Source organism: Lingula anatina, chromosome 8, assembly GCF_051362555.1.
Source record: "Lingula anatina isolate TDL-2025a chromosome 8, LinAna3.0, whole genome shotgun sequence".
NCBI classification, from domain to species: domain Eukaryota; kingdom Metazoa; phylum Brachiopoda; class Lingulata; order Lingulida; family Lingulidae; genus Lingula; species Lingula anatina.
In genome coordinates, this window is record NC_141774.1 from 16,606,477 (window position 1) to 16,626,321 (window position 19,845).

The 19,845-nt window shown below is 36.7% G+C and overlaps 2 protein-coding genes and 1 pseudogene across 14 annotated transcripts in view; all 3 read left to right on the forward strand.

Moving 5' to 3' along the window:
• The first annotated feature begins 323 nt into the window (after positions 1 to 323).
• On the forward strand, positions 324 to 5,771 carry LOC147760475 (RNA helicase MOV-10-like; annotated as a pseudogene). Its single transcript, XR_015330940.1, has 5 exons — positions 324 to 781; positions 1,574 to 1,750; positions 2,501 to 2,589; positions 3,086 to 3,201; positions 3,530 to 5,771. The product of XR_015330940.1 is annotated as an RNA helicase MOV-10-like (transcript).
• Positions 5,772 to 7,418: 1,647 nt separating this feature from the next.
• Positions 7,419 to 15,370, forward strand: LOC147760476 (uncharacterized). 12 transcript variants are annotated; one of them, XR_015330942.1, is made up of 8 exons: positions 7,522 to 8,993; positions 9,076 to 9,127; positions 9,208 to 10,330; positions 10,741 to 10,924; positions 11,152 to 11,297; positions 11,598 to 12,271; positions 12,884 to 12,983; positions 13,454 to 15,370. XR_015330942.1 is itself a non-coding variant. In XM_086994741.1 (6 exons), the coding sequence occupies exon 1, from the start codon at positions 9,803 to 9,805 to the stop codon at positions 10,244 to 10,246; it is 444 nt and encodes a 147-aa protein (XP_086850867.1). In that variant the 5' UTR covers positions 7,419 to 9,802; the 3' UTR covers positions 10,247 to 10,330; positions 10,741 to 10,924; positions 11,152 to 11,297; positions 11,598 to 12,271; positions 12,884 to 12,983; positions 13,454 to 15,370. The 12 variants fall into 12 exon arrangements, 1 of the variants encoding a protein (XP_086850867.1); XR_015330945.1 differs by having other exon boundaries at positions 7,522 to 8,861; positions 8,942 to 8,993; positions 9,076 to 10,330; XR_015330950.1 differs by having other exon boundaries at positions 7,522 to 8,596; positions 8,677 to 8,728; positions 8,810 to 10,330.
• A 2,029-nt stretch (positions 15,371 to 17,399) lies between these two features.
• Positions 17,400 to 19,845, forward strand: part of LOC106172061 (DENN domain-containing protein 3-like) — a 34,246-nt gene continuing 31,800 nt past the window's right edge. Inside the window, exon 1 of the mRNA XM_086994477.1 lies at positions 17,400 to 17,468. The gene's annotated coding sequence lies outside the window, so the exon portion shown is untranslated. The remainder of the gene's footprint in view (positions 17,469 to 19,845) is intronic.

Consider the following 19,845-nt stretch of genomic DNA (forward strand, 5'->3'; position numbering starts at 1 on the left):
CTATGGATGTGCCTAGAATTATTCCTTCAATAATTTTAAATTTGACAAAAGAAAGTCTTTCTTTTGACTAGGACTAGGTTTTGACAAGGAACAGTTTTTTTTGGTAGTTCTATAAGCTCTGGTAAAATTGCAAACACTTTACATGTGGTAGTAGAGATTTTGTACTTAAGCATTGACAAAATGTCTCTTTCATCTCTTTTGTACATATAATGGTGAAATTAAAACCTTTTGAACCTCATAGTTATTTAGTTTCTTTGATAAAGAATAACTTCATTTATATATTTATACATGTATATGAAATGTCTCATCATTTTAATGTCTTACAGGACTCTCACTTTTAGAAAGATACATGACCTACTGTGATGTGTACAAGAAGAGGGGTGGTTCGAGTCCTGGCTCAGATGACGACGATCAAGATGTACTGTACCAACGTCAAGGCCATTACAACCCATTCCTCCTTACAAAACTCCTCAAAAACTACAGATCACATCCTGCTATCCTCAAACTTCCAAACGAACAGTTCTACGACAACGAGCTAGAAGCCTGTGCTGACTGACTTGCCAGGGAGTCCCTCTGCAACTGGGAAGGTTTACCAAAAATGGGGTGTCCCTTTGTATTCCATGGAGTGGTTGGGGAGGACATGAGGGAGGAAAGGAGTCCATCATTCTTCAATCCAGAAGAAGCAACTATTGTGTTGGGATATGTGGAGAAGCTACTGGAGGCCAGAGGCATCCGAGTCTTGCAGAATGAAATTGGAATTATTTCCCCCTACAGAAAACAAGTGAGGGAAATATGACAGAGCTTATTCCATGATGAATACAGGCAACCCCTCCCCAGTCCCTCTCCCTTTTCAAGTTACTAACAACAGTTTGCAATATCAAATCAGGCTTCACGCCAAATGCCAATTAATTGAAGCTGCCTAGTAAAACTTTGCAAATTTGTTTACAATTATTAACTGGGCCTTTTTGTTGAGTTAGGGCAATAGATTCTAAGAATGTGGCGTAGCTCTAAAGAGCCAGTAGTCAACATTCTTTAAAGGTCCAACATTCCATTTACCTTAAAGTACAGCCACAATACATCTGAGTTAATAGTATGTTATAGATATGGTACTGTTAGGCTTATGAAAAGTCCTACTTTAACTACAGAAGTGTACATGTGATAAAGTATAAAGAAAAATTTAAAAAATTAAAATTAAAATTGTGGTGAATTTGCTCACTCCCATCTCACATGGCAAATTCAATTACTAATCCACCTGAGCTTGGTTATAATGTAATGTACTAACAATATGCTGCCTGTTCAGAGTTATGGCTAACTACTAGTAAAATAAGATAAAGATAAAGTAAATGCTGAATGTAACGGATGAGTATTAAATCAGACGCGTAGCCAGGGGGGTTCGGGGGTTTTAAAGAACTGCCACTTTTGCTGGGAAAAGGTCCACTGTGGGTAAAATTTGATCTAGGAACATGAAGTTTTTATGGAAAAAGGTCCACTTTTTCAGAAAAAAAAACCCCTTTTGAAATTGCTGGTTACGGGCCTGTAAATGCACAGACATCCCTTTTTATTCTCTCCACAGGTTCAAAAACTGAGGCAACTGCTGTTCAAGAAAAACTTTCGGGACATAAAGGTGGGCAGTGTGGAGGAATTTCAGGGTCAGGAGAGACGGGTCATCATGGTGTCCACCGTGAGGAGTAACCCCGATTACCTGGCTCTGGACGCAGAGTTCAAGCTGGGCTTTTTAAAGAACCCAAAGGTCAGTCATTTGTACACTTATGCATGTGGACACACAAACTGGGGTAGAGTTAACACTGCCCAATTAAGCCAAATGCTAAAACTGACTTCAATTGGCTAAACAAAATAGGGTTGATTTGACTTATTTTAGTCAAATTTAAACCATTTTGGAGAAAAGAGTGATGAAAAAGTAGTAATTTGGCTTTAGAAAAAATTGCTAGTGCCACCTCAGCATATGGTAATAACTTGATTTTTTTCAGTGGGGGGGAAATCGTGAATTTTACAGATGCGGTATTTTTTAGGCCATTAATTTTTAAAATTTTGATACTCCTACCCAATTCCTATTGGATGGTCACAACAGAATAAAAAAGTAAGCTTCTCTATAGTTCTAATCTGTGCAGTAAGAGTACCACTAATACTATATACTTTATGTGTTTATAAAGGTATACATTTGAAAGTTTGATAATTTTTGCCCATTGAAAAGATAGTGTCATTACCATGATTGTGCTGTGGCATGTGTACATGCGTGAACACATAATTCATAAGACTTTGTACATGTGGATGTGCACACACATATTTTGAAATGTAAGGTTATTTAAACAGCTATAGTCCATACTATTTTCATCACCATTTCTTTCCACTATGGCACTGCAGAGACTATGCCATGTGATGCGGAATTCACAGAAGAGATATGAACAGTTAGTCTCAGACTATACTGTCTTCAGTGTTCACCCGCACATACAGTTACATGTGGGATTAATTTTTTTTTCAGAGGTTTAATGTGTCGATCACAAGAGCAAAGGCCCTATTGATTGTTGTAGGGAATCCGTTTCTTCTTTCGCAATATGAACATTGGAACAGGTGAAGTGAATTATTTTAATTTATTTGATCAGTAAGCAAAAAAAGTTCAATCAAATTATAAGACTTTTTCAAACCAAACACAAATCAGCCATGTTAGGTTCAAAATTTTTTTCCTTTATTTAATCTTTATTTAATCTCATTGTTTCTAAGAACTCTTGTTCAGACAGACAGACAAACCAACAAAAAAAGAAATGTTAAGGATTTAATAAAGTTCATAAATTAAATTTTTAATGTTTGTTCAGACAGACTGACAAAAAAAAACAGAGGATAGAAAGATTAAAAAGAGAAAGCTATCATGTTTTAGTTCAGACAGACTGTTAAATGAAAAAAAATAGAAAAAAAGGAAAGTTAAAAAACATGTAAATTAAACTCCAAACTGATAGACAAAATAGTGTCTACTAGGCAATTATTTCTTTTATTGTGAATGAAAGTCCATAAAGAAAGACAAAAGAAAGTAGGCAATTCTTTCTTTATTTTCAACTTCTCTTTGGTGTAGTTTCCTTAAGTACTGCCTCGAGAAAAAAGCGTACACAGGATGTGATTACGATGACCCTACTGATCAGCTCGACGATGTCGTAGAGAGGTTTGCTGCAGTGAATATTAAGCAGTCAGGTACGAGCAGGATTTATTGCAATCAATTTCTCTGTTGAATATTTTATTTTCTCAGATTATTGGCTATAAATAATCTAAATCATTAGGACTGAAAAGTCAGAATTTCAAATAAATTGCATGCACATGTACTATCTACTAGCTGTCATCTTGCATTTTCATTACTTAAAGTCCATTTTCAAGAGTAACTATTTTCTTCTTGTCTGTCATGTTATTCAGACGTACGACAAGTAATGTGTCCAAGATTTATTGATTATTATTATTATTATTATTATTATTATTATTATTACTGCACTATTTAAACTTTTTTGGGAATATATTATTTTTCAAGATGTAACCATGGATGTCAGCCAGGTTCAGTTGCAAGAGGACCCCGAGTGGAGAGGAGAGGCCTAATTTTAACTCTGTATTCTCAACTGTATTCTCAACTCAGATTCTTCTGTGATCAAGAGGAAATGCAAGATCTTTTACTAGGGGACCCTGAATTTGAAAATCAAAATATTATGACGAATAAGACATGGAGGCTAGAGAAACTGATATAATATAATATAATATTGTTGACCACGATATAAAGCTGCCTCATGTATATTAAACTATGACATCTACCTGTAAACGCAGACTTATCAAACCTTGCAAGTTCATCTTTTTTTCTGGAGAATGGTACATTCAAGTGACATGACGTTTATTATGAAACAATTGAGGATATTACTTACTTAAGCCATATTTTATGGTGCTTGAAACTGTGGGCATTTTTTGTCACTTGATTTTAGAGAGATTTTGATAGATATCATGTAGTCAGATTAGGTACAACTCTGTTAAAGAACTTGTGAATCACTAATTGTATGAAAATAATCAAAATTGGGGTTTGAATAATGCTTCAATAATTGTCTTAATCATTTTGACTTGAGCCTATTTTATCTGTGAATATCAAATTTTAATATTTTTAATAACATTTTATCAGTGTATTTCAGATATGCTTTATGAAAAAGTTTTAAATTGACAGGAGTATTTTTATAATAAGTCAGTTTTAGAAATCAAATTGATTCTATACTAGTGAAAATGTAAAATTCCAGAGTATATTTTTAACCAATGCTTTCTGTAATGTATCATACAGTGTGACTGTGTTTGTTCTCACCCTATGGGGAGGCAGATCCTTCAAACTAACTATTCCTTGCACTTGCTTTACTAAATGTTTGAAGCTGGTTTGTAGTCTAAAATCTGAGCCTATAAAGACTTAGCTGGCTAAGTTGCACTTCACAGTTGTAAGAATCTTACAGATAGCCTAGGCCAGAAATAACTGATAAGTTGCAATGACTCACTGTAAAAAAGGTTGGTAGATTGCATGAATCTATTTGTGGTCTAAATTTTGTCTTTTATGCATATGTTTAATGAGAATAGCATCCAAAGGTTAAGGTTGGGCTTTCACTACACCAATCCCCTATTCCCCAAGAAAAGGTGCAAGAAAAGTTCTGATTTAATCAAAACTAGAGTATTGTTCGCTCATTAACCAAGTTATCAATTTTTCCTCATTTTTTCCATTCTTTTTACTTTCCTTTGATTTACATTTTGATTGTCTTGGCAAGTCTTTTACTTGCAGTGGTGTCAGTAGCCCATTTATGTATATTCTACTCATCAACTGTGGACCAATCATTCTTAAAAAATTGTAGTTGTAAGACAATATCGCAAAGTTGACTTTGTATAGTTGACTATCCAGATTTAGCAGTCTAAGCTTAATTTTTTTGTGAAACGGTTCCCTTTTTTTCAATGAGCCAGTATACAGTACCTAATCAGTATTGAATTTACATATTTTATCTTTATCAGCACAATAAGAATCTTGCCATCTACTTTGAATTTTCATTGTTATTAACATTTTAGAATTGTTATGGAATTAAGCTAATTATGTTATCAGTAAGAACAAGATGTTATTATAATGATACATTTATGTACTGTGTAGATGCCAGTGCACTACTAAATTATGAGGAGAAATTTTTAATATTTTTTGGGATGGAGGAAACACAATTAATGAGGTTTTGGGGATTATCTTAATTTTGTGCAAAATTGGGCAACAGACAATGGTTATTTATATACTGAAAATATATCAATAAAGCAAAAAAGAATGATAGTGCTAAGCTTTGTGGTGGAACCAAAATTTTAAGAAACAGATTTTGTGGGGTTGCAAAATATCGTGTGTATCACGTCTATAGACCAAGCAGTATAAAAAACCTTATAATTCTTGCAAGTGGTTTCTTCTTAGTAATTTGGACATTTAAGGTAAATTGAGGACAACACCGCTTCACTAAGAAATGACGTAAAGTCACAAACTACAACGAAGATGGACTGTGAATTATACAAAAGTAATGTCTGATCGGAGAGTGGGGGTGCATTCGAAACACATGACCTATTGTCACTCTTACGTAGTTTTTTTTTAATTACACATACACCATAATAATAACTTTAGCTAGAAGACACATTTTGTACGCCTAGTTCTAAGGACATAAGCCTACGGATGTATCCAATATATATTAGATGGGGTTGGGTTTTTTTACCCCTCCTAAAATAAATTTTAAAACTCGGTCAGAACTTATAATTTGATATTAAATAACTTAATTATAAATTTATAATTGTATATATATGCATTTAAAAAAGTCATCAAATCACGTTCCAAGACCTAAATATTTTCGTAATGTACGCCTTATGACACTTGATAACGTTCACGTGATTCAGATGAAGACAAAATGTGTCAAAAATATCTGAAATCTATATTGGGAAAGGGTTTAAGGGAATGATGTAAGGCACATGAGTAAACTGTGGTCACATAAAGAGATAATTCTAGTTTTTTATGTAATTATGCAAACATTTTCCGACTCATGCATGCCTCAAAGTATGGGAAGTTTAAATATTTTAAATATCGAAGGCTTTAAAAATATCCAATGTGGATAATATTTACACGTTTTTAATACTAACAAAAATTAGACTGCTTTAAATAGGTATTACGACATGCACGTTTATTTTTGACACATTTTGTCTTCAACTTCGGTTGAATTTTTCACAGTAATGAATGTTTGCTAATTGCTTTCTAAGAGAATGCAGTTTTTGCCGTTTAAAAAATTTGACTTTTCCCTGTCACCATTTCGTCTAGCTAATCGTGGATGTAACTATATGTAACTATAAATTATAGATTCTATCAATGGCTAAAATATTACAAAAAAACATCAAACAACTGAAAATAATGACCCGCGACAAAAGACGCATCGAAAAGTTTCTTTTTTCAATTTTTAAAAACCGGGCGACACCTCGAAGGTGGCCGCATTATTGCGTTATTCAAAAAATTCTAGTTATTTTCGGAGACGTTAAAACGTCAGATTTAGTTGCTAGGCTGATGTAAGTAAAGTTTCACTTGGACAAACAATTCTTACGTTTAGTAATATAAAAAAGGTAAATGGGCCTACACATATACTTGTATTATCTTTATAAAAAATCTTTTTCTGTTTCTGCTCAACTCATAACTCATGTTACTGGTGTGGGAGTACTGATAACCCGACGCCATGAAGGGAGATGTCAGTTGTTAATTATTACCTAAATCAGTAGACGTTTTGAATATAGACATATACATTCACTCGTTTCTTCTGCCTTGCATTAGTAATATGATCCACTGCTGCTATCTTCCAGGCTATTAATTATTACCTAAATCAGTAGACGTTTTGAATATAAAAATATACATTCACTCGTTTCTTCTGCCTTGCATTAGTAATATGATCCACTGCTGCTATCTTCCAGGCTATTAATTATTATCTAAATCAGTAGACGTTTTGAATATAAAAATATACATTCAGTCGTTTCTTCTGCCTGGCATAAGTAATATGATCCACTGCTTCTATCTTCCAGTTTTGTAAATCAATATAATTTGTTTTTTCATTTTTCAGAATAACAAGTCAGCTGATTACAAAATGTGTTTCAGAGTACTTGGGTGACTGAACATGCTAAGTCCAGTGTACTTCCAATTGTCTCTCTACAATTCACTACAATCAGAACAACCATACTCCCTCAGGCTGCCTCAAAAATGCAGTCACCCTACGCCAAATTACATTATCCACATTTTGGATCAGTGTTCAAATACACGCACACTAAAGCCTGCGAGAAGTTCACAGCTACCAGCTTAACGGACATCGTACCTATAAAAATTTTAGGGAGAAGGTATGTTGCTCAGAAATTTTAATCAAATTTGCCTGCACATTTCACAGACATTGCTTAGAACTTATTACTCTTATTATAAACAAACTGACAGGCAGAATAATCAAAATATAAAATATAAAAGAAAATGTATATGTTGATAAGATATCATTACCAACTTTGCGCATCACTATCAAAGGCCATCCCCTTTGAACAAGTTGACCATTGGTGACAACAAGAACGCCATCATGTGACTATACGTCAACAAAGGTATAAAAGCGCAAAATTTTAAAAGTGCGTTCACTCAACAGCGGACAGATCTAGAGCAACAGGACGGATGCCATGTGCTGCGCCCTGTATCAAGCACAAAGGACACGGGAGTCGACTCCCATTTCTCCGAATCTTCTACTCATCCTACGTCAACGCATCGCTCTTCGACATATTGTTCCCTGCACACGCAGACGTCTAGACGGTGGATTCGGCGTTTCTCTTAGCTGGCCAGCTAAAATCTTCGCTTCTCCCCACGAGGAATCGTCGCTCGGTCATCTTCGCAGGATACTTCACCTTTTTGCTGTCGTGGGCTGGAGTCGTAGTGTCATTGCATATTCCCATGCTTTCCAGGTTTCTTTTTATTACAGGTCCAGGAAGCAGACTGCAAACTGGTGGGCGCCACCTGTGGGACTTCGACTACACTCCTTAAGGTATGTAATCTTTTTTTCTTTTTGGAAGGGGGGTTTGAGAAATGAAAGAAATCTAATCTCGTTTTTATTTCTGTTTACAGGACATAGAAGATGATGGGCGCCACCTGTGGGACTTCGACTACACTCCTTAAGGTATGTCATCTTTTTTTCTTTTTGGAAGGGGAGTTTGAGAAGTGAAAGAAATCTAATCTCGTTTTTATTTCTGTTTACAGGACATAGAAGATGATGGGCGCCACCTGTGGGACTTCGACTACACTCCTTAAGGTATGTAATCTTTTTTCTTTTTGGAAGGGGGGTTTGAGAAATGAAAGAAATCTAATCTCGTTTTTATTTCTGTTTACAGGACATAGAAGATGATGGGCGCCACCTGTGGGACTTCGACTACACTCCTTAAGGTATGTAATCTTTTTTTCTTTTTGGAAGGGGAGTTTGAGAAATGAAAGAAATCTAATCTCGTTTTTATTTCTGTTTACAGGACATAGAAGATGATGGGCGCCACCTGTGGGACTTCGACTACACTCCTTAAGGTATGTAATCTTTTTTTCTTTTTGGAAGGGGAGTTTGAGAAATGAAAGAAATCTAATCTCGTTTTTATTTCTGTTTACAGGACATAGAAGATGATGGGCGCCACCTGTGGGACTTCGACTACACTCCTTAAGGTATGTAATATTTTTTTTCTATTTGGAAGGGAAGTTTGAGAAATGAAAGAAATCTAATCTCGTTTTTATTTCTGTTTACAGGACATAGAAGATGATGGGCGCCACCTGTGGGACTTCGACTACACTCCTTAAGGTATGTAATCTTTTTTTCTTTTTGGAAGGGAAGTTTGAGAAATGAAAGAAATCTAATATCGTTTTTATTTCTGTTTACAGGACATAGAAGATGATGGGCGCCACCTGTGGGACTTCGACTACACTCCTTAAGGTATGTAATCTTTTTTTTTCTTTTTGGAAGGGGAGTTTGAGAAATGAAAGAAATCTAATATCGTTTTTATTTCTGTTTACAGGACATAGAAGATGATGGGCGCCACCTGTGGGACTTCGACTACACTCCTTAAGGTATGTAATCTTTTTTTCTTTTTGGAAGGGAAGTTTGAGAAATGAAAGAAATCTAATCTCGTTTTTATTTCTGTTTACAGGACATAGAAGATGATGGGCTCCACCTGTGGGACTTCGACTACACTCCTTAAGGTATGTAATCTTTTTTTCTTTTTGGAAGGGAAGTTTGAGAAATGAAAGAAATCTAATCCCGTTTTTATTTCTGTGTACAGGACACAACTGCAAGGAGACACCCCACATCTACACTTAAGCTACTTCGACCATCCCTTGGAGCCAGCGAGTCCTGCCATGGTCTCTCTACGAGGTGGCTTCACTGGGGAAGCGTCCAGCGAGTCCTGCCATGGTCTGTCTACGAGGTGGCGGCACTGGGGAAGCGTCCAGCGAGTCCTGCCATGGTCTGTCTACGAGGTGGCTGCACTGGGGAAGCGTCCAGCGAGTCCTGCCATGGTCTGTCTACGAGGTGGCTGCACTGGGGAAGCGTCCAGCGAGTCTTGTCATATGGTGTTTCAATGAGATGTAAACCACTTAAAGGTAAGCCTGACTGCAGAGTGCTGACATAGTATGAAAAGTCATTAATTCATTTTTCTTTCTGTTGACAGAACACAACTGCAAGGAGACGTCCCACATCTACACTTAAGCTACTTTGACCATTCCTTGGTGCCAGCGAGTCCTGCCATGGTCTGTCTCTTTGATGTGGCTACACTGGGGAAGCGTCCAGCGAGTCCTGTCATGGCCTGTCTACGAGGTGGCTGCATTAAGGAAGCGTCCGGCGAGTCGTGCCATGGTCTATCTGCGAGGTGGCTGCACTGGGAAAGCGTCCAGCGAGTCCTGCCATGGTCCGTCTACGAGGTGGCTGCACTGGGGAAGCGTCCAGCGAGTCCTGCCATGGTCCGTCTACGAGGTGGCTGCACTGGGGAAGCGTCCAGCGAGTCCTGCCATGGTCCGTCTACGAGGTGGCTGCACTGGGGAAGCGTCCAGCGAGTCCTGCCATGGTCTGTCTACGAGGTTGCTGCACTAGGAAGCGTCCAGCGAGTCCTGTCCAACGTTTCATGGCAACTGCAAGGAGAAGAGGGCCACGTGCACACTTCCGATACATCCCTCAAACCTTGGTGCCAGTGAGTCCTGCCACGGTCTGTTGAAGAGGCTGCATTGGAGAAGCGTCTGAAGCATATGGTGTTTTACTGAGGCGGAAAAACCTGCAAGGTAACCCGTGTTACTGGCGAGAACAATACACTAAAATTAATTTTTCAGCAGCAGTCTGTGCCATAAACTTTTCACCCTACTGGCCATTCAGTCCACCTTCTTTCCTAAAAACTAGATATAGATGTCTGAATCTTGATTCACTGGTTCGAATACAAAGTTCAATAGGACTAGACTGGATTGCATTAATATTTGTATTAACAAGACCTTGACATTTTTCTCGAATCATGATGTAACAGTTACATTTAAAATAAATCAAAAGCTCTTCTTCATACTTATAGAAAAAATCTAACAGCCATGTCACCAAATTGACACATTCTGGAAATCTACCGATTCCAACAATTTTTCTGGCTGCAGACTGCTTTTGATATACAATTTTTGAAAACTAATCAAATTTTCCTTTCTATTTATAGAACTCAATTAGGGCAATTCCTGATAAAGTCCCGCTTTTTTGAAAGAGGTGCAAGAAGAGGGTCACATTCAATCCTTGGTGCATGGTTGAGTCCTGCCATGGTCTGTATGTTAGGGGGCTGCATGGGGGGAGCATCAGAAGCATATGGCGTTTCACAGAGATGGAAACCTATCAAGCCTTAAAAGGTACATATCACTCATGTTTTTGGGGGAAAACAAAACACTTAAGTGATTTTTCATACCTTGAAAAACTAAAAACCGTTAGCCACATTAATTTGACAGCTCACATTCAGAAGGCAATGTCTTTTACCCATGACCCACTCCTAGGATTAAGATATTTATGGTTAGTAGATTGGATTTGGGTGGGAGAAGTAAAGAGGGAAACTTTTGACTTATAATTTTTTATTTTGTAGTTGAGGCAGATAGCATTGGCGAGCGCCTGTCCTGATGACGGTCCATTTTAACAAGGTTAACAAGGCTAAAATGGAGAAAGCCATGTCAACTATATCGTATAGTGTTTCAAGAGCCCTTCAGTAGTTGTGATTTGAGAGCATTCAAGGTAAGTTATGGGACAGGATAAGGCTAAATGAACTAGATTGTCATCCATTGTATAGATAATACAAATCTTTTATCAGTGCAACTCCAACAAACTGAGCATTTTGTGCAAGGTCTTAGACAATTGTTTTAAGAATGTTTAGGACCTGTCACTCGGTGCAGGCATTTGTTTTCTATTTCGATTTACTCTAGCAAATTCAGTGCTCATTTTTCACAGGTAAAAAGCTCTTTTAATTTGTCACAGATGTGGAAAAACCTTATCATTCATACAAAATATTTTGACATGCCATTCTTCAACTTTCAGATCCTCAACAGTCTCAATATTCTGCAGGACGTTGTCAATGGTCCAGATCACTTGGAGCTACCGCCCCCACCACCCACCACCACCAATGTGACTCCGGGGCGTGGTCACTGGTCCAGATTACTTGGAGCTACCGCCCCCACCACCCACCACCACCAATGTGACTCCGGGGCGTGGTCACTGGTCCAGATTACTTGGAGCTACCGCCCCCACCACCCACCGCCACCAATGTGACTCTGGGGCGTGGTCACTGGTCCAGATTACTTGGAGCTACGGCCCCCACCACCCACTGCCACCAATGTGACTCCGGGGCGTGGTCACTGGTCCAGATTACTTGGAGCTACAGCCCCCACCACCCACCACCAACAATGTGACTCCGAGGCGTGGTCAGTGGTCCAGATTACTTGGAGCTACCGCCCCCACCACCCACCACCAACAATGTGACTCCGAGGCGTGGTCAGTGGTCCAGATTACTTGGAGCTACCGCCCCCACCACCCACCACCACCAATGTGACTCCAGGGCGTGGTTACTGGTCCAGATTACTTGGAGCTACCGCCCCCAACACCCACCACCAATGTGACTCCGGGACGTTGTCACTGGTCCAGAAATTGTATACTAGCAGCTACCACCCCCACCTCCAGTGCTGTGGTTGTGGTAATAAAAGGCCACCGTAGAAGTGAGTATTTATTTCCATCTCTCTATATTGTTCAGATTGTTAGGCATTTTCCTGGTTTATATGCCTCCCTTTAAGCCTCTTGTTCTCCAGTCACTTTCTTTTTGTAGAATCTTGGCACTCTCCCAATCAATGTTTTTTTGTGATGGTTCATTGTAGCAGAAGGCTACCTTGGGCTGTAGTGTATTTTTCCCTCTTCGGGTACCCTTTCTTATTCCTTCCCGTGTTCTTTAACTCTAACGTTCAACTTTCTCTTTGTCTCTCCCATATAAATCCTTCACAAATTAAACACTTGATGGAATACTAGTACACTCCTCCCGCTGGACCTAGATTGTTCAGGCTTTACTTAAACTTGTCTTTGAGTAGAGTCGTTTAAATGCTGTTAGTGTTCCTTTTCCTTCGTTAAAACTAATTTGTGCAATACCCCATTGTGACATTAAGTCTGAAGGTCGCCAGTGGCATGTCAAAATATTTCGCTTGAATGTTTTTTCCAAGTTTGTGACAAAAGTGCTTTTTATATTTATTTCCCATCAAACTGCTGAAACTTTAAAAACACATTTCATATACAAATGGTTGACTTTTATTACATTTTGAAGTAATAATTTAAATTTGCAGGCTACCAAAAGTGGTGGATTCTAAAAATGAAGATTGCAACTACCAAACCTCCAGATGAAACACTTCTTCAGGATTGAGGGATCTTTATACAGATAACTTTGTAAGTTATTGGGGATCAACAACTTAAGAAAAGTGGTTCTGAATTTTTTAAGTATTATTATTGGTGTATTATGGCATTTCTTATTATTGACAGTGATCAAAAACTACATCCTATGTAAACAAACAGTAGAATTAGAAGTAGCACAGACAGTCAACAATTTAATATGTAGGCTAACATTACAATATTCAATATAGCAACATCTTTTCTTACTTTTTTGTCAAATGTTTGAAATAATTTATTTTTTGAAGACTGCTGTCTACTTACTCTAAAAAGTTAATATATATATTTCAATAAAGGAAGCATATTTCACTGTACATTTGGAAATAACGCTCTGATCATTTTAAGAACCAAGCTTTTCATTAATGTTAACGGTGTGTAAATACCAGTGATATACTTTCTTTGTTGCAGTTACTGCAAGCTTTCGATATAGCTTTTCATACTTTTGAGTAAAAGTTGGATTTCATTTGTAGGCTACGAATTGGGAGTTTTCCAATAATTACGCCTGCATGATGTCAGGTAACGTCGACCCAAGACCAAATGTCCAAGATGTTGAACACTGTACAGCGTTAGCAAGGAGCCCTGAGGACACTTTCATGGATGCTCGGACATCCCACGAGTTTTGGTGTTGAAGGACACGGCTTGTTCTGCAAACAAATATAAAGAATGTGGAATGGTAATGAAGGCAATATACAGTACTGAATGTAGTGGGAATACAGTCTAATAATGTATCAGTCTTTTGGATGCTGAGAATATTTGGGGTTCATGGGTCACAAACATGTCAAGGTGAAATTGCATCAAATTTCATTTGTATTTTATGCCTTATGCAGTGAACCATTTTATTTCAATAACAGAAGAGAAAACTGAGGTTCAAGATAATTCTTCATTCCATACAAGATCAATTGAATAAGATGTGTGCTTCTGTAGGAAAAGTCTACCTCTACTGTTGCTATAATTATTATATTAATAAATTTGAATATAGTTGCTTTATCCACATTCTGAATGCAGATAATTTTTTGCTCACAAAAACATTCCCACCACTTGTGGTCGTCTGTGTTTTGTTTCAATCTGAGATGGTCATTTTTCAAATTTGTGCTTTTGATGATGTGGAGTTGTCAGTATGGCATTTGAAAAGGTCTTAACCTGCACACTAACCTTACTAACAAACCCTCACATCTTTGTAAAATCCGACTTCATGTAAACGCTTTTACATGAAGAGATTTTACATTGATAGATTGTGCAAAATCTGTAATGAAATATTTTACGTGTGAGAAAATATTTCATTATATTTTTTGTACAGTCTGCTCTTCTTGAGAGATGCTGTCATCTCTCAAGATAGAGTTCACATTACTAATATTCAGATTTTCTCAAGTGTTATACTTGACAAATACATCCACTTCATCACATATGCACCTTTTCTCCGGATCAAAAAAATTCAGATTGAAATTTACATGGGCGGTCATACAGTGTAATGTGAGATCCGAAATATTTTGAAGCAAGCTTGCTTTATTCTGTACTTGTATCATGCAGGTAGTTGCGATTTCAGTGCAAAGTTACATTTTAGAAACCTGGTATTTTAAGTCGAATTATATATCAAAGTTTAGTTGAAATCATTGATATTCCCGAGTTATAATCATATTACTTGAATCTGTTTGCATTTTATCATAAAGAGAACTATAATCAAGTTTTGAAAGATGCTTGCAGTTGTAAAATGATTAACTTTATTTATGGTTTTAATTCTCCAAGATAAAGTCAAAATGATTCTGTTTAATTGTTATGTCTCTTGTTAGTTTTTTATTGGCTTCAGTGCCTTTTTCTGTAAGAATTACTTTAATAAGTTTTTATGCTTCACCTCGTGTATAGTATATATAGAGAATAGTTAGTCAACACAAAGGTTATTCCGTCACACAATGCTGTCTAAAACGGGACGATTCTTGAACTGTACGCAGCGCCGTGCCAATAGAAACCGATTTCGTCATGTTATAAGGACCGAATTATCCGGGCGTGGGCACTTTCCCGGCATTCCCCACGAAGGGTTTAGACGGGTTTTCCCCACGGCCCGAGAGCATCTGGTACCAGTTTCCGACCACAAGACCTGCATTATCGGACTGTGTGCGTTCCGACGCTAGATAAAGACGATGGAAAATCTTGGAACTTTTGATAATACTGCTATGTATGAATTCATTGCGTTTACGTAGTTCATTACTGATTATTAGTCCTTTTTAAATCAACTGTAAATATTCAAAATTGTACATAATAGTTGAATAAAAAATATTCTATAATTTTCTTTCTTTCTTTTTTTTTTTTTTTTTTTTTTTTTGTAAAAAAAGTGGTCGTGTACAGATCGCTAAAAAAAGCGAGACTTGCAAATAAATTTAAATGGACTCGCATGTATGCTCGTTTAATCATTAGTAGAAATTCTCCTCTTTCGCCTCTCACTTAAACTTTTACAATCTCGTCACTATTTCTGTCACTCTAATTTCTTCCATAAAACTAGCCGATGTCCAGGTAATGAGTTGAATTTTGGTTTTTGGATACAAAGTTGTGGTGCTGCGTTACTTTGCTCTCCCGGGCCCCGTAACTCGAAAGCAGCGCGCATTGCGACCGAGCGCAAGCGTCTCGATTCCATTACTTGCCCATGCTCGCCCCATGTAATACACTGTAGCCTCTATGTGATATCGCCGTTCGCAATACGCGATGCTTTTAAGTTACGGAGCCCCAGGAATAACTCGAGCCGTTACCTAGACTTTCCTGAGTCAAATTAGAGAAGTAACTATCTTACTTAAATAAATCCCACTGTAGATTTAAGAACCCAACACCTCTTAATGTTAACGAAGGGGTACATTGTGTATAAATGTATATGTTCTTGACTATAACACAAGTAAAACGAGAAAAAAACTAGTTTTTCCCATTCCTGTGCCATTGTTATCCTTATCTACTGGCACTATTTTTTTTTTTTTTTTTTTTTTTCTGTGGGAATTGAGGCCCAATTTTTTATATAAATGCATATAGCAAGCAAAACTAGACAAAACCAAGATTTTTTCCATCCTTGTGCCATTATTGTCCTTATCTACTGGCACTATTTTATATTTTCTGAGGGAATTAAGGCCCAATTTTTTTATTCTTAAGAACACCTCACTCCCATCCCTGTAGCATAATACTTGCCGATTGCATTTATTTTGAGAATCAGATTTTATATAAATGTATAATGCAAGCAAAACTAGACAAAACCAAGAATTTTCCCATTTCTGTGCCATCACCGGTGACATGTACCAGAAAGTCCCCCATGACAGAGAGTCCGCTTCCCATTCATTTGTACAAGTGAGCCTCGCCCTAGATTTTGACCTACTTAGGTCAAACTAACCCTAACTATATGGAGGACGGACTTTCTGTCACACGGACCCTCAGTTTCATGGCACCGGCCTTATCTACTGGTACTCCTTCATATTTGCTGTGGGAATTGCGGCCCAAAATTTTTATTTTTAAGACCCCCCCCCCCATTCCCGTAGCAAATGACAAAATTTAGTTATTACAAATATGCATTCATTTATCATAAATATGTGTGGTAATATTTTAATAATGTTAAGCGAAGATTAGAGGCAAATGACGAATATTAAATATGTTACAAATATACTAACAATTATTACTGATTTGTGCTAGTGAAATTGTGATGCTGCAAAATAAAATTTGCAGCTTTGCTGAGCAGGTGCAACACTTGATAATACTTCCTTTCCGTTTAAGATTTAAGCAAGCCTGTATTTAATATGTATCGTGGTTTTGGAACACTGCCATTATATTATAACTGAAGATGTTCTCAGGAGTTGCCATACCATTAACACAATTCAATTCTCTTATAGATTGTTTCATGGTTGACTTAAATGTTTTAAGGTTGAAAGTAATAATTAATACAGATTCGGTAAATGGTGATTGTAATATTGTTTGTGAGTTCCTGTTTTCATAGTTACTGGTAATTCACACTTAAATTGTAGAAGGAAGATTGTCACGGGACCCATATCTTAGTCTGGTGTTTTTTTTTTTAATCATTTTCTTTTAACTTTTGTTAAAATAATAACAACTTGTATAACATCACAATAACACACTGGCATCTTTGAAAATATGCATTGGGTGTATATCTAAGGATTATTCATGACTTAAACTATTTATATTTTACGAGAATTAATTGATGATTTAAACACTTATCATAAGCAGCTGAGATAAAATAGATGGAAAATGCAAAAGCTGATGAATGATAAGTATTAAAATGAAAAAATATTTTTTGGATCCCTTTTCACTGATTTAAACTTATTCAACCATTTTGAAGACTAGCAGTTCCTACGTGTGTTAATAAAGGGAATCGGAGAAGACTGATTGTGCCCGGAAGTGACGTGTAGTGGTGTTAGAAGCGAAGCTGAGTGGTCATTTTAACCTGGAGGTGAACGGGAGAGAAGACGTGTAGTCGGAGGAAAAAGAAGTTTTCTAAACAACCTGGTAAGATAACTCTCTTTTTTTACGCATTTTGGGCAGAGAATACTTGTAGAAATAAAAGATGCATGATATGAAAACGTGACACGGAACTTGAAGGTGCAAAATCGTGCTTAATTTGCGGTCAACTTGTTTTGAAATAAATGCTGCATTGACCGCCAGCGCGACAAAGAGCGTTGAGGGAAAATAATTCCCGGGAGTCTATAAATCGTTGTCATGCGGAAATTTGGCATTAATTAGTCTATCGCATTAATTAGTCTATCGCTCCAATCTTAGATTGTCGACTGGGGGCGTTGCTGTCGCCACCATCCTGTCAGTTTGGACGCGGGGGTGTCGTGTGAGAGTGAGACACATATTTCATTATTTGTATTGTATATACACCTACGTTTGAAATACATTCAGCGTTTTCATAATTTAACTTTTTTGTTTAAAAAGAAAAAAATCACACAATTACTTCGGAGGGAAGAATCAATGTTAGGCTATAATAGTTTTTGAAGGGAAACCACGCATGCCTCTCCCCTAATTGTGATTGACAGTGTCCTTGCATCTTGTTGACATGATATCAACTTGAAGTTTACTAACCTGCCCCAGGCCGCCATTGAACGACCTTGTCCGCGTACACTGGAACACTTATCCACAATATACACTGATCCACAATGCACTTTGAAGAAACTTTCATTTCATATCTTGTTTCACAGATGATGACAATAAAGATAAAGTGATAATACATTTTTGCTATTAATATTTATGTGGAGTTCTCCAGTTTTTTTTGGTTGCTTTGATTTTGCAAGGAGAAAGGATAACGAAAAGATAATATGCTTGGTGTGATTTTTAAATTAAAATGTTTTAGTTACTATTTATAATTGCTTAAATATTTTAACATTTCTTTGATTTGCTTGAAAGAAGATGGCATGCAGCGACCCATAGTTCCCCTATTCACAGTTCAGAACTGGCATGGTTTAAAAAAACTTTCGCGTGTGTGTTTGTGTGTGTGCGGGGGGGGGGGGGGGGGGGGGGGGGGGGAAGTAGGGAGGTAGGATGCCTCACATTTACCAAGAAGTTATATAGAGTCTCATTATAACTTCTTGCATTTACCAACATCAAGTGGTGAGAGTATTAGCGAGGCAGAAAGTGTTTCAGACAGCACATCTGATTAATTATCTATTGTTTATTATAAATTTTTTATTCTCATATTTATATATTTTGTATAAAATAACTCTTGCATTGCTTTCTATACAAGGTCTTTATCACATACATTATCAGATATGAAGTACTTTTTAGGTGATTTATTTTCATTGTCATACAGGTTATTGGCCATTACCGTTATTATGTGTACTATATTTTCATTTAGTTTTTACTTTTACCTTATCATTATTTTGGTACAATTTATACCTTGTTTATTATATGGTTAATGGAAACATTCCAAATAGGTGTTTAGAGTGCTTTAACACATGATTTTTTTGTGTTACTGTAACAGCCTTTTGCTTTTAGCATTTTTTACTGTTCTATAGGGCTTTGTACAAAATGTGTATTGGTTAACAATATAATTATTTAGACCAACAAATGCTGGTCTGTGAGAAAAGTTATATAAAATTAATAAATACGCTGATACAAGTTTTTCTAGTTACAAGACTTTTATACAGTTAAGTGAAATCAGTGATGGTTTCTGTGAGAAAATATTGTAATACACCACCCCTCCCTCTCTTCTCTAGGATTAAAAAAAAAAAAAAAAAAAAAAAAAAAAACAATTACTTTCCCATTTACTTGTGCCACATCGCAATTATTTAACATATAACTCTTATTTTCACCACAAGACAAGTTTCATTAGAAAAAATTATTTATGCAATATATATGCTGTAATAACTTGCTCTGATTCATATTAGACTGCATACAACAGGTAAATCTGGTTACTTCCACCCCCACATATTACTCATTAAAAATACGATGCCTCAAACGATGCCTCAAACCAAATAATATTTTTTCACACAACAAATATATGCATAAACTTTAAAATAGCAAATTATTTAAAAAATTTGACAATGGGCACTTTGCCAATGGTTATCTGCACTCATTCTTAAATTTTTCACATATCGACATTTTCATGGTGTGACTTTGAACTTCCATGGGTTTGAAGACCTTTGCTAGTCTGAATATCCATGATCAACGTCATCACAAACGTTATGATAAAAAGCAAACTGTGTTACTTATTATTTTTTTTAGCTTAAAAGAATGATTCTTAGGATTGACATACAGCTCAAATAAGAAAACCAGCTCTATTGGATTATCATTTGTTATTGAATTAACGCAACTTTTTGTGAAATTCTCATTTTTCTCATTCTGGCATTTTCTAAGTATGAACTTGAACTCTCATGGGCCTGCTTTT

Coding starts and splice junctions, on each gene's coding strand:
- LOC147760476 (XM_086994741.1), top strand. CDS start 9,803: ATGGTCTGTCTCTTTGATGTGGCTACACTGGGGAAGCGTCCAGCGAGT.